This window comes from Macrobrachium rosenbergii, chromosome 43 (genome assembly GCF_040412425.1).
Source record: "Macrobrachium rosenbergii isolate ZJJX-2024 chromosome 43, ASM4041242v1, whole genome shotgun sequence".
Classification (NCBI taxonomy): Eukaryota; Metazoa; Arthropoda; class Malacostraca; order Decapoda; family Palaemonidae; genus Macrobrachium; species Macrobrachium rosenbergii.
In genome coordinates, this window is record NC_089783.1 from 30,531,625 (window position 1) to 30,547,011 (window position 15,387).

Here is a 15,387-nt window from a genome sequence, read left to right on the forward strand (position 1 = left end):
GGGAAAGACAGGTGGGCAAGTATCCTGAACTGTGAGCAAAGTTAGTGAAGATAGGTTGTGGCTAATAGAGGGATGTTGAGTAGATGAAGCAAGTACTCCAGCATAGAACACACAAGACAGTCCACCGAAGAGGGCATAACTCTGTTGAAAAGGCAGGGAAGGCAACTGGCACTACTGACTGGTTCAGTACCATATTCAACCCCAGAGTGCACACAGCACACACCATCGGTGAACTGAGATGGGAGGAAACAATGCAAGCAAGAGCAGGGACTGTCTAGTGGAAAGGTGTAACAGACCCTATATGAAAAAACCTTGACATACTTGCTGAAACTTGGCAAACAATGAATGCACATATCATTGTAAATATCATACTCCACTTAGAAAAAAAAAAATTATAAGGCATACACACAGTTACTGGAATTAACAATAACAAGCACTGAATTACTGCCAGTGATTTATGCTTTACTTTTCAAAATTTCTACTTTCAACTAAATTTGCTACCAAACTTTTTACAGCAGTTTCATTAATTCTAGGTGACATTTCCGCAAGCAGAAGTATGCCATCTACAACAAATGAATACCATCTAAAAACTATTTTGGCAAATCTAGGTAAAATTAGCAATGTTTAAAAGTGAAGTATAAATTAGTACTGACAAAGATCAGGACATTAGTGGTTTATCAAAAAAGCATTAGATATACAATATAGGATAAAATCAAGCTGCATAGAGCTAAATAAACTGAATGATAGTGCTAAGAGGTACATTATACTAAAGGTTAAATTAGATAACTAATGGGTAACAAGTATGAATAAGAGGAGTAACTGATATACCAGTAATAAATAAAAATTATATAAATCAGTACAAATGAAAAACAACACACCTAGCCAGAAATAACAAAATCAATCATTAATGCTAGATAAGCAAAAAAGGAGAGCAATATACTGTAGATAGTACTGTCTATAATTAAGAATACTAAATTAAACATGGACAAATATATGCAGTAGTAAAACCAAGAACTAACTGTTTGCTCTGCACCAAAACAAAAAGAGGGAGTGAGTTAATGCAAAGAAACACCTGCCTCTGCTGAATAATCACTTAAAATGATTAAGTACTTAACCATGAGAGGTGTTTTATGCAGATGACCAAGTACTAACAGCAGAATCAAGGAAGATGGTGTGGAAATGTTTAACAGTTGTACAAGTGGAATGGACAGGATAAGACTGAAAATCAAAATACATTACAAGAGCAAATGGGGATATGGGAGCCTTTATCCTGAAATACAGTACTCTTATAATAAACATAAAATCATCCCACTAGAAATGCTACAACTGATTTAAAATGATGATGAAGCACAAATTTGATATATTCAGAAATCTCAAAGAGAATAGAGAGTTCACCTTCATGTGATATATGAGCAGGTTTTAGAAGAGGAGAATTTCATTTACCTTGGGAACAAAGTGGACTGTAAAGCAGGGACTGAGAGAGTGGCAAGAGAGAAGCACAGAATGGGAGAAATGGAGAGATAACTCAGCAACTGGTAAATTAAACTGCCCGATTTGTAGAGAGAGCAAAGATTCAAGATGGGCACATAAGGCCTGTACTGTTCCATAAAGCACAAGAAAGGAAATTTGATATTTTCAAAAGGTGTGTCCACAAAATTAGAGTATAAAGAGGTTGGAAAAAAGGTTACTATGAAGTATGAGAGTATAAAAAAGCTGAATACAGTGAACAAGTTTTGAATACTGCTACACACTAGCTTAAAAGCGAAATATATAGGAAACGGGAATAAGTATCTGCCAAACTGAAAAATTTTTAACATTTAAAGTACTCATATAGCACTTTCTTTCACACTTCTCCACCACTTTGCTAACAAAAAGTGAGTACTGTAGTGAAAAAAACTGGAATAGTTTGACATTTTGGTAACTGAAGAAAACAAGCCAAGGAACGCTCTGCAAGTGGTTAGTGGATGGCTAATCAAAGGTTCACATGGCACTAGTGTCACAAAACTACTCTTCTTTTGTAAACAAAAGTGTGAGAGTCTGCGGATCATTGAAGACCAATACACGAGCAGTTATATAATTGATGGGGTTAATATGAACCGCTCATTATGACAGATTACTTTAGGAGGTTCCCTAAAATGGAGCATACTTCTATTGAGAAAGTGAAGTTTAAGGATGAAAGTTTCATCTTTGAGGGCACAAAATTCACAAAATGATGACAATGAAGCCTAAGATTCAGTAAGTTAGTAGTACTGTCAAATAACTTACTGCAAAAAAGAAATTCTTTTCCATTACGAAACTAAGGTGGAATGCAGGGAATTGAGGCAGCACATTGCGAGTTCAACCGTTTAAATCACCAACTGAGGGTAATGTCCTCTTCACAACAATGCCATTGTTAATCAACCACTATTTCAAAGATGCATTTCTATATATACAACATAGAAATTTTTAGCTGAAACCTCCAGGGTACTCTATAGCATAGAGCTGCATCATCTCTGGAAACAGTGGTACACATGGCTAAAATAAACCAGGTTATCTCAGAAAAAGTTAACTGTACAGGAAAAGTATGGTTGTTAATCACTTGCTCGTATGCAATCTATTTGTACTGGTAGAAAATGAAGGAAAGTGAACAGTACATGTGCATGTCAAACTGTTCTATACATAACATTAGATATCTTCTAGACTTAAGGAATGGGAGCATATAACCATACCTACTGGGTACAGAACAAAAACGAATATTGACTGCCTCATAACAGAAATGGTTAAAAAGACATGTTATAGAAGCCATTCACTAAGGCACTTGCATCATGGTGCATGGAAGGTGATGATAATACAAAAACATATGGCCACATGTTCCTCTACATACAGTATAGAAGAGAGAGGCGTACAACTCACGTGGGTGACTCCTTGGTTGAAAAGACAGCCAAAATTGTCTTGACATCAAAAACTTTCACCATTTGTTTCCCTTAATGTTCAGGGAGTGTACATCATTGGCTTAATCTCCCTATCTTCTTGTATGCTCGACTGTTAGATTTCTTCAACTATTTCAAACCAGTGCATAGACAGCATGAGGAAAAAGGACTTCATAAGATGGGTGTATCAGTCAGGTTTTTTTAAAAAAGATTAAGATGAGTGAGTTCCTCCCACCTGGGGAAGAAAGAGTTCTGACAAGCAAAACATTATCATAATTGTCCAGGAAGCATACACCAAATACTCTTTGATACTACACAATCTGCATAGACTGAATGAACTTTAGAGTAATTGGATAACGGCCTATAACTGGAAGAACTTGGCCCTTGTTCATCTAAAGTAAACTCAGTAAAACTGGAATCCATCATAAACAAGTAAAAAATGTACTTCAGCACAACTGAGTTCTCTGTACAAAGTATAATGCTGTATGAAACTCTCAGCCGGGCGTGGCGGCCTGTGCTGTTGCAGTGCTAGACACAAGATCATGGTTAAATTTTAACCTTAAATAAAATAAAAACTAGTGAGGCTACAGGACTGCAATTTTGTATGCTTGGTGATTGGAGGGTGGATGATCAATATCCCAATTTGCACCCCTCTAGCATCAGTAGTTTTTAAGACCTGAGGGCAGACAGAGAAAGCCATCTAAATAGTTTTCTTTTGCCGACAACTAAAAGCATCTACAGTATCGCCCAGGATGCTCAAGTGGTCAGAGTTATCTGGATGTATAAACCATTTGAGAAGCATGAGCAATCCAATATACTGCTGTAAATGGAGACCAATGTTCAGCAAATTTCCTGAGCTTACTGTCAGGCAGCAGCAAGGTTACTAGTTTAAGCAAAATTTATGGATATATGGATTTCTCCCCACTGACAGTTTCCAGAGATATCTGTTTCCTAAAGAAGACTGCTGGGTGCTGAATTGGCTCCTGGCCCCAGCACCAGGCCATATGGACCGAATTCCATGCATCCATACCAAGGACCTAATTCAATGAAATTAAAAGGAAATGTTATCATAGCTCTGCAACTGGAATCAAGGGAAGTGCTTGATAAAAGATATATTCTTCATAAGAAGAACATCAGAAAAATGATAAACTGTATTATAAAATACAGTAAAAATATAAATGAGAATAGTATAAAATATAAATAAAAAGATCATAATTGTAACAACATGAACCAAAACAAGCTGTGACAAGTTCACTGACACTAGAAATGAGTTTGTTAGCTTGTACGTACCCTATGCACACAATCGTGTTTATCTTTTGGGTTGTAAAAATAAAAAAGGAGAAAATGCAGTGAAAATATAAATGAGAATAGCGTAAAATATAAATTACAAAAGTCATAAGCATAACAATATGAACCAAAACAAGATGTAGCTAGTTCTCCGATGCCAGCGAATGAGTTTGTGCATTTGTATGTATCCTGCGCACACAATTGCGGTTATCTTTTGGGTTGTAAAACTAAAAAATGATGAAATACAATGGAAACATATGAGAATAGCGTAAAATATAAATAAAAAATCATTAGCATAACAACATGAACCAAAACAAGCTGTATGAAGTTCTCCAACACCAGCAAATGAATTTGTGCGTTTGTATGTATTCTGTGCATAGATTGTGTTTATCTTTGAGGTTGTAAAAATAAAAAATGAGAAAATATAATAAAAACATAAATGAGAATAGCGTAAAATATATAAAAAAAAAATTCCAAGATGAAGATGGGAATCCTGACAGCCCTTCACCCCAAGACGTAAATGTGCTTAGTTGCAAATTCCAGCTTTTCGCTTTGGAAGTGGGAGTGACGAACTTTCTTGTGTGAGCCAACAGAATTGCCTGTACCATTTATTTTGACTGTGCTTCATTAAAATTTCACTTGATTTTCATTTGATGTTTCTTTCTTCCATATTAACCTACTTGTACTGATTTACAGGGTATTTTAAAGGTAGGATGAAGTGGTTAACTGTTGGGTTATGTGTATTCTAACCTAACCACTCTGTAATCCAGCAAAATAACTAATCCAACATCCTGCAGGTCCCAATGATGCCAGATTAATGATGGTCAAACTGTACCATAAATGAATGGCTTTCCATCCAGAATTTTGGGAATTTGGCTGCATTACATCTGTTTGCACATGATCTTTATCATTTCTGTAATTAGATTTTAAAAATTCAGTACATATGTGCAACCTGTTCCCCATCTAAAAAATGCTATGTAACAAACTGAGGTGGCTAGCATGTAAAACTTAAAGCATAAACTTGCTTAATGACACCTCATTGAAAGACTTTACATGACACAAAAATCTACGCAGACCATAGCCTAAACATTTACATACACCTTTCCTTATTTAGGTCTTTCTCGCAGAATGTGATTTGGTAAATGATTTAATCAAACTTAGCTGAATGACTTCACTGACTGTTAACACAATGTACACTGTTTCTCACTATACTTTCTTGTAAAGTGAATTCCATCTGTTTTAACTAATTATAAAGTACTGTATACTAATAATTATATAAGCAATTATAGTTACTATCAAGCAAAAAACTGAGAGAGAAATTAACAATATTTTCTTGAGTTCTCTTTGTCATGATAACCAGTGCGCTGGACTACCATTTCTGCAATCTCTTTAAGGTAAACTTTCACACCCCAAAATTAAAAGGATATGATTTTTCCATACTAGTAAAGAGAAACTAGAAATAAACACTGCTATTAGAAGTTAGCTGTAAACAAGATGATAGTAAAGATTCACTGATGGAAGAGGTGATGAAAGTTACGGAGTTATAAAAGAACCATTTCATTGCATGCATGTTTGGTATGATTTCAGGAAAAATACAGTATTCTTTTTAACATTATAAAAGCTCTTGTCAAGATCACCGTTTTAGTACAAGTGACAAGAATTGCTGGTCATCAATTCTTTACAAAACTTTTACCCTTAACAATGAACAGAAAAGAAACATTACCAAGGTTCTTCAGGCAAGAAATATAAGAAGAAATGAAGTTCAAATGACAATCTATTTACGGCTCTTAATTGATACTTATAGAAGAAAGCAATTTGTGTGTCAAGATTTCATGAAACAAAGTATCTCTTTAAAAAGAAATTATTCTCAAATTATAAGCACTTCTTTATGCCCTATGATCTTGTATATTTCAGCTGCTTGGCAGATTCATTCACCTGATTGAGTCTCATTATTAAGTAACTGGCCAAGTGAATTTTTTACTATGATTGAATCACTTCCTTATTTCGTTACTGCTTACTAGTAAAGATAAGACACCACACAGTTAAAAATGTACATAAACCACAGGTTCCACTGTTATGCCTACTTGACAAGCCTGTATTAAGTACGGGCGAGATATTGATATGATTCACTTATAAATGACGCTACAACTGCTGAACATGGTCAAAATTGTTTGTTTACCACAAGTTTAGATAGTAGCATTAAAGTGGGCAACTATTGGTTCCCAAATAAATTTCTAATATTACTACTGGCATTTCATAAGGTTCAACAAACTTAGTTACATGATACCTACCATACAAATCCTAAAGAATCCTGTACATCAGAAGTGTTCCAAATGACATTGTTAAAAAATAAAAAATGTATCAAAATAATGATAAACGCACTCTTTGTCTACAGTCTATACTAACTTAAGTGACCAAATGTCTAATTCAGTACCGTACCAAAAAAAAAATATGCTAACAAATAAAACGTGTCTTGGGTAATGGGTCATGTCTATCTCAATGAAGGAAAACCTACATTTTACCAGCTGTGTACTGTATTAGCTAAGGCAATAAATGAGAATTCACTGTATGTGAATGTGACATGCTAGTCTAAAAGTATGAAAAAATCCAACATTTTCCGGCACCCTATTCTAACCCAACCTGAGTAATCCAAGACTGGAATGAATATCAGAATTTCATCCACCCAACACCATCAATCTTCCACCACCAAGTCTCCAACTGTCACCCTTTCCACCCTGCCTGAAGCTTACACATATGTAAGAGAATAACCTCCAATGCACTAACAAATTTCCACAAAAGTAATTTCTGCCATATTGTTTCTCACAAGTACTATTTTTTTTTTACAAATATCAATAAGTTAATGTCAGTGGATTGTTTAGCCACCTTTTGTAGTGGTTTAATTTAAACATAGTTTGTACAATAAAATTCCAAACTTTCCATTACTACACAGTTCAAGTAGAGCAAATATACCAATCCTTTTCAATGGTAAAACCAGCATTTAAATGCCTGAGTAACATGAACTTCAGAACTTAACAAACAAACACAAGATCATCAATATAAATGAACTTGAAATGTGTGAATGAAAATTTGGTGACTCTTAACTTATAAAAAATAATTAGTGAAATGTTTACAGTAGCTATCAGAAATCAGAGTAAAACTCCTGGTCACATCAGTTCTTGAGTTCTTGAGTGTGAACAGTGAATTAGTAACCAGAATCTAACTGAAGATACTGCTTATTTAATAAATTGTACTATATCACATTTTTTATATCATTAACATAAACTGTACACAAGTCTAACACATCCAAAGTGAACTATAAATGACAGAAACACAAAAGTCAAATAAAAGTCAATCTGTCATAAACCTCTTGACCATCAGGGAGTGTCCAAAGGAAAATTAACTGCATACCAGAAGTCTGAGGATAAAAGATTCAAATATTTCTCACAAAACCAAAGAGCAAACTATTAAAAAAAAATTGGGTGCTAGTATAATTATGGAATAAATTATCCATGCAGAAACTAAAGGACATGGCTAATAAAAGATCTTCAGAAAACAGACAAAAGGGAATTATTAAGCGTACTTAACCTACTTAATAAACTAATATATCCCAAATAAAAAAAAATTTAGTATTGATTTAGTTATCCAAAGTTTAGATATCAAGTAACATTATACTGTTTTCCATTCCTTAGTGAATATATCTGGAATATTCTCATATTACATAATCCTCGCTCACTGAGCTCCTCTGAAAATTGCAAGTTGGATTAACTTTAAAAGAAACACTGAAATCATGCATAACAACCAATTCCTTAAATCTCAAATTATGTTACATCAAGTACCTCTAATCTACACATAGCAAACTTAAAGCATCAATAATTGTTTGTCAATGAAATGGCACCTCTAGTTGCTTGTTTGAAATTTCACTATGACTAGGAACCATAAACAGGTCATTTTAAAATATGGCCTACCTGTGTCATGGAAAACTACCAGATTTCTGTATCTGTTACAGGGGAAGGGGGCTTCTTAACTATTCCAACAATACGTGGTTTAGTGTTGCCTATTTCAGCTACAGGCTTAGAAGCATTACTGATGCTTTCATTGTTATCAATAATGCTGCTGAGACCTGCATCATTACTGTTCTCTTTACTCATACCTACAGCTCTAGGAGATTTAAAATCATTAACTACTGCTGGATTGACCATAACCTGAGCTCCATAAAATCTACGTCTATATAAATTGGGATTGACAGCCTGACCTGGGCTATGAGGACTGACAGGACGTTTCACAGCCTGGCTCTTGCCTTGACCCATGTTCCCCGTGGCAACAGGAGAGAGGGAGAACTTCAAAAGGGACTTACTCCATTCCTGCCTCCCAGAACTGATCCTTGGACCATGAATGGTGCTATTGTTTATTGTAGGTAATTGATGTCCCAAGCTATCATTTTTACTGGGGCTCATTTCATATCTAAGGTGAAGATTGTTAGTTGCCTCTGAAAGTGGGGCTGTTGCTAGTTTATAGCTATTATTCCTTTGAAATGGACTACGCAATAAATATGTTGAGTCTAAACTACTTAGGTTACTATGACCACTGTCCCTTTGCTGTAAATATTTAGTTTGAGAATCTTGTCTGGGTGATTTTGAAAGGGTACGAGATAAGGAAGACTGAAATGGCTGATGCTTAGCCAATCTAGCATGGGCCAAGGCCAAGAGCACATGGTCTGTGGAAGAATTTAGCTCTTGGACTTCTATAGGTGCTGGTGAGAGTGCATTATTAGGATGTGTACCTGGGTCAGTGCGCAGGTCTGGGTGAGTGAGAGCCATAGTACTTGGTTGAGCCCCACGTCTAGGACTTGAGGTTATAGGACCTTGCACAGGGGTTGGTGCACGGGATGTTTGGCCACCAGGAGGATAACCGTGTGCACTTTGTGGGCGTGTGAGTAGCTTTGTTGCAGCCTGGTTCAGTGAAACAGTTTGCTGGGGCAATGCTGTTTGAGTTGTTTGTCCCTGGACATGTACATATGCACCAGCCCGCTGACTTCTTGGAGACATAGGTGCACCTTGGGAAGCCATAATGACACCAGCTGATGTAGTTGCAGTGATATTTTGTTGTTGCTGTTGTTGTTGTTGCTGCTGTTGTTGAGACAAAGGTGGTGACTGCTGCTGTCGCACCTGTTGGGTATCTTGTCTTGCTTGATACAACTGCTGTTGCTGCAACATCAGCTGCTGTTGGTGTTGTTGCTGCAAAACTCTCTGGGCTTCCTGATGGGTCTGATATATTTGTTGCTGTTGCTGCATAAGCTGCCTTTGAGCTTCCTGACGAGCTTGGAAAATTTGCTGTTGTTGACGAAGAAGTTGTTGCTGTTGCTGAGATGGTGGTTGCTGCTGTTCTTGTTGCTGCTGCTGCTGTAACAACTGTTGTTGTTGCTGTTGCAACTGCTGCAGTTGGAGTTGCTGTTGCTGTAACTGTTGCTGATGTTGCTGTTTCAGCTGCTGCTGTTGCTGCAGTTGCTGTTGCTGCAGTTGCTGTTGCTGTTGTTGCAGTTGCTGTTGCTGAAGTTGTTGCTGCTGTAATTGCTGCTGCTGAAGCTGTTGTTGCTGAAGCTGCTGCTGCTGAAGCTGCTGCTGCTGAAGTTGTTGTTGTGTAACAGCATACATGCTATTTGAGCTACCTGCAACACTCTGTAGTTTCGGTTTCTCAGATTCTTTACTATCCGTTTTATCCACAAAAGCAACTTGTTTTTGACTACCAGGAGACTGTGGCTGCTGTGTTGTTTGCTGAAGTCTCTGCTGCGCTAATGGCTGAGGTGGTTTAATCTGCTGACTGCTAACACTAGTTAATGGTACTGAAGATGGAGTCATGTTAATACTTGCTGGTATACCACTCATACTTGGGGCTTTTTGCTGAGTAGGAAGTCCACCTGAAGGAGTTTGCGTGGTTAAAACAGTTTTGATCTGAGACAAAGGGTAAGGCTGTGACACAGGATGTGCAACATGGTGCAAAGGGGCACTAGTAGGTGCCGAAGTAATAGTACCACTAACGGGTTGTGAGGGTTGGACTGGACGAGACTGTAAAGGAAGGTTTTGAACTATTTGACCAGGAAGTTTTGATATGTGATGTACAGAAGTAGGAAGAGGCTGTGTGGTTGCTGTCTGTGATGAGAGTGATGAGGCTACCGGTTGTGAATGGGACAACGGAACAGACAAAGGTTTTGATTGAATGGGATGGTGATGCATTGGAGGGGAAGCATGTAATGCAGAAGCAGATGGTGGAAGAGGCTGCTGAGGCCTTTGTGCCATGGGGTGAGGCTGGATAGTTTCTGTATTACTGCTAGTCATGGTTGGTAAAGGTGGCAATGGTGTCTGCTGTATACTACTTGTTGTTGTTGAAACTGATGGTTTTACAAGAGACACAGGTAATGTCTGAGAGCTATCAGTACCTCCAGAAGTAACTTGAGGCTGTGAAGTTGTTACAACTTGTTTAATGTATGGTCCGGGCTCAAAAGATGAATGGCCCTTTCGACGAGGCAAACTATCAGAGGAATACACAACCTTCCCATCAGAATTAAGTGTTACCCGAGCACCAGACTTGTGTATATTGGCTTTTCTTCTTTCCAAAGAGTTAGTTGGTGTAATAACTACATTTTGTTTGACACTACTAGGCACAGCACTAAATGGATGACTTGTACTAGTGGGAGGTGGAAGCTCTTTATAAGAAACCAGATCTGAGCTTTGAACTTGACCTTTATCCTCTTCGGGCTTGACATGCCCCTCATCCTTAGAGAGCTGCTTTTGCAACTCCATTTTTTGTTTATTATCACTTTCCTGTGATAACCTCTTTTCTTTCTCTGCCTGCCTCACTAATGATGGTTTAATTAACACAGGTTGCTCAGTAGTTGCCCGTGAAGGAGATGCTATAGCGGCAGTGTGCATAATACCTTTTAAGTGAGCATTTATATCTCCATCTTTGCCTCTTGGAATAACTGTGAGGGTTGGGGTATAACTATGAGGTGCTGCTGCCATTTTTGATGCCAAATCTTTCTTCTCACTAACAACAGATTCCACAGTTGCCTTACTACTTCCACTAGCACCTCCACTTTTTGCACCACTATTCTGAAAAGCATAAATCTTAGTAGCAACACTTGATGTGCTTCCCTGACTAGCAATGGAACTGGCTGTTCCTTGGAGGGGCACTTGTTGGCCCTGATTTTCAACCTGTGAAGCTAAACTGTCCCTTGACAGAGAAACATTACCTGACCTAACACTTTCATCATCACTTTGAGGCGGTGTTATAACGCACATTGAGGGTATTCGGCTTGAGTTTATAGAAGTTTTAACCCGCAAAATTTCTTGTCTTTCAACTTCAAAGTCAGATTCAGAATACTCATGTTCTGGAGATGGTAGACTAGGTTGGCGTGGACTAGTAGGTTCAGTTGGGGAACTGGAAGTTTCTCTTCCACTATCGCCATCACGAGAACTTCTGCTATCCCCATCTTGACTACCACCTTTATCAGGTACCTCACCAACAACGTCTTCACGTGACGAGGTTGATCCATTAACATGGATCACAGTTATGACACTTTCACGATTTTCACGTTTCCTTTCTAAAGAGCTCACCCTTTGAGGTGGCTTTGGTGGTGTTTTCTTCTCTGGATTCCTCATGACAACTGTTCCTAAACTTGCTGAGCTATTGGTTGTACCTGTACTACCCTTACCAAATGTTTCGTAATCACTTTCACTTGCAAGCTTATTGCCCTCGTAACTTACTGAACGTAAACCACTGTCTATATGAAATGAAGTGTAATATCCTTCAGTATCACAAGAATAAGCAGAACTTGTATCATCATCTAAAAATGGAATATCCTGAATATCCTGTGTTGGTGTTAATGTGCCATCACTTGCATGTGAAGAGGTTGAAGGAAAATCATCAGTTGTTCTTGAGTTTGTGCGTTGATTACTAGAGGGAGATGATGATCTAATCTGTAAAGACCTGAAAAAAAGAATAGATTAATAAGACTTCTCAAAGACAATACAGAAAAGTGTAAATAACACAAATGTTAACACATAATCAAAGGATTCATTAATGTCTTTCAAGATTAAAACTTTGTATATTTTAATTTTCTCATGAAATTTGTTGAATCTTTCAACTGGTTGACCAACATTGTAAAAGAATGAAATTAATAAAAATAAAATATGAAATATTTCGTCACAACAAACTCTGGAAGAAAAATGTCATCAGCAGCACTTAAAAATATCTTTTATGTGTGACTGGTCATCCAGAAGAAATAACATTAAACACCATTAACACACTCCCTAAAACGAACTAATCCTATGTTGGTGAGTACCATAAAACCAAATGAAACACCAAAATCCAATACAGTACATGTATTTTAACTTCCTCAGCAGCCAACAAGTCAAGCTGAAGAAATTAAATTCTTTAATTAAGGTAAATAACAGAAAAGCTCTGATATTGAGACAAAATCACTTTTACCCTTAGCAGAGAAATCGAATGGACCAGGAAGTGGTGTAATTAGTAGTTTACAAGGTTGAACTTGAGCAGAACTATGACTGTATTCCTCAGCAAATCGACCTCACACTGTGCTTCTACTCTATATGTTTTCCTTTTCGTGAGCAACTGCGTTTTGCATATCTAAGTCAGTGGCAACAACTGATGTTACCTTGGATTTAATTTTCTTTCTTAAAGCATTGATGTCAACTAATGCTATCAGAGAGTTACAAACTAATCATAGTTTCTTATATCTACAGAGAAAATGAAGTAACACTATGTTCCATATCTTTAGTTTTACCACAAGTAGAGCATTGTTGCTCTGGGTTCTAGAATGTTGGGTTTGCCTTTTCCTTTTTACACCAATGGCAATCATTTACACCAGAGTTCATGCATTTTGTTTGGCCATCTTCATAGGCTTTATTTCAACATGGTACTTCCACTGCTGCCTTTAAAGCATGTGCTTTTAGAATTAGTGCTAGTTACTTATTTTGCAGAGCAACAACATCCATGTCTGCTTCCTACTTAAAAGGTACAATCATAATTACAGAACCAACCCCACCGTACATATTATTCAACAATAAATTTGTAAAATCTTATTATATACCCAATTTTATAATACAGTAGTACCATTCCCACCATTCTGTGATTATTAGGAAAGAATCTCACATTGTTTGGCTCTCAGGTGTGCGACATCATAAGAACGAGGCTTAACCCCTCAATAAAGCCCTGCAACTATGAAAATTTTAATGGAGGTGTACAGAGTCAACTCCTCTATGCTTCATGATATCATGGGCCACAGAGAAAAACTGTTTGCATTCATAGCTCATGGAATTTCTTCAACACCTCTTTCATGAGGAAACCCAAGTTAGACAAGCTGGACCAAGTGATATTCTGCTCAAGTAGTTTACTACTCAGTCTCCCAGGGGGAAGCCTATATCAGTCTGACTCCCCACAAAGAAGGCGCACAATGATTTATCAAGATATGAAGATCCCAGAGTTTTGTGCCCTCTCAGATGGTGGCTGAGTACCTAAGGTCTATTATGGAATTACAAAATGATACCTTCACACAACTCATACTTGAGTGTGACTTGAATCTGAGTCAGAGTTAATGCAATGAAGAGAGGGGCCATTTTTATAGGGCCATACCTGAAAGAACTTTGCCAGTGTCAGGGGAAAAGTCTGCTAAGGGTTTCAATAGTTACTGTGTTACAGTATTATTGGGTGTTAATTCCTTGGAAGCTCCATATTGAAATTTTTTATTGATAGAAAAATGTAAGAGCTCAATGCTTCAAAAAATATCCAACATATTTGCCTTTGCCAATGTAGTGTGGTGCTCAAAGTAAGATCTTCAGAGGACTACAAGAACCTTTCCCCAATGGTTTTCTGATGATGCTAAGGTTGCTAATCTTAACAAACAACAGCCAAGCCCATATTCCAGCAATGAAACTTGCTACAGGGAACTTTTTATAGTTTAAGTGCCAGTCAATAATGCCTTTTTGATCTAGTACCTGGATCACAGGGCCATTCAGAAACTAAAGAAATAGTTGTTGTGCACCTTTTGCACGAATGATATTGAAGTCCACCTCTGTGCTAGACTTTCATTGTAATTTCACCATCAAAGATGCAATGGAAATAACAGCCATAGCACAGAATGATACACAAAGTCAAATGTAAAAATGAGATGGAAAAAATTGTACCGTGTGCTGTTCCAAAAGGACGATGATGACCAGGGGTAATTATAGGGGCATCCTGCACACTATTAAAGATGCCACAGGTACTAATATCCTAAAAGCAAACTGACAGAGCAGGATGATGTGGACTGAGTACAAGATGATGATGATGATGATGATACATCAGTGGTTTCATGGCTGATAAATAAGAAAAACATCTTAAGTTTGACCAACCCTCAGGAGCTATAGGCAAAATGGACTGATTAATATGAAAAGGGAGTGGAAAACAGCTGAAAATAGACATGGAAGGCTGAATCAGATGCATATGACATGAATTTCAAAGGATGTTCTCATTTTAAGAATTTAGATGTCATGTCGTATAATGTCATGCACAGGGCCTTTGAGTGTAGGAGTACATCATCTATCCCTATCTCCTTGTATCAGTGCTGAGTCTTGCCTCCTAGGGCTGGATGTCCTTAAGTTTAAGCTTGATGTTAATGACCTCTGGAGGTTGACGAGCGTGAGTGATGTTGCAGAGCACGAGGAGCCTATAACAGAATCCTCTACTACTCTGGTTCCCTCTCTGTAGCCTCAGAATCCAAACTACTTTTGTACAGTGCAAATAGCAGAATAAAAGTAAATAAAACAGTTTTCATCTAGTTTGGGAAGTTGTAAGAGGTTGATGAGCTGTGGGACTGTATGTTCAGATGTATTTCTCAACAGGGAAATGGCACTGTTATTTACAGATACAGTATATCATTTATACTTGTTCAGCAAGTACATGTTCACTAAGTATATGTATAATAAGTTGTTTTAATAAAGTAATATTCTCTTTTGGAATGCTCTACAAGGTAAATAATTAGTACGATTTTATGTTTAACCATGTATTTTAATAAAAAAAGAAACTATTTTGGTGATAATATTATGATAACAGCAGTCGTATTTATGGATTAAAATTGCTTATGGATGACCAACCAAACATTAAACCGTGGGAATAAGGAAGAGAATCCAATTATTCA

The 15,387-nt window shown here is 37.2% G+C and overlaps 1 protein-coding gene across 23 annotated transcripts in view; it reads right to left on the minus strand.

Moving 5' to 3' along the window:
• LOC136828730 (uncharacterized) overlaps nucleotides 1-15,387 on the minus strand; it is a 560,019-nt gene that overhangs the window by 31,775 nt on the left and 512,857 nt on the right. For all 23 annotated transcript variants that reach the window (XM_067086897.1, XM_067086900.1, XM_067086899.1 and 20 more), the window contains one exon: nucleotides 8,977-12,179. In XM_067086897.1, the coding sequence (XP_066942998.1) occupies nucleotides 8,977-12,179 (3,203 nt within the window). The remainder of the gene's footprint in view (nucleotides 1-8,976; nucleotides 12,180-15,387) is intronic.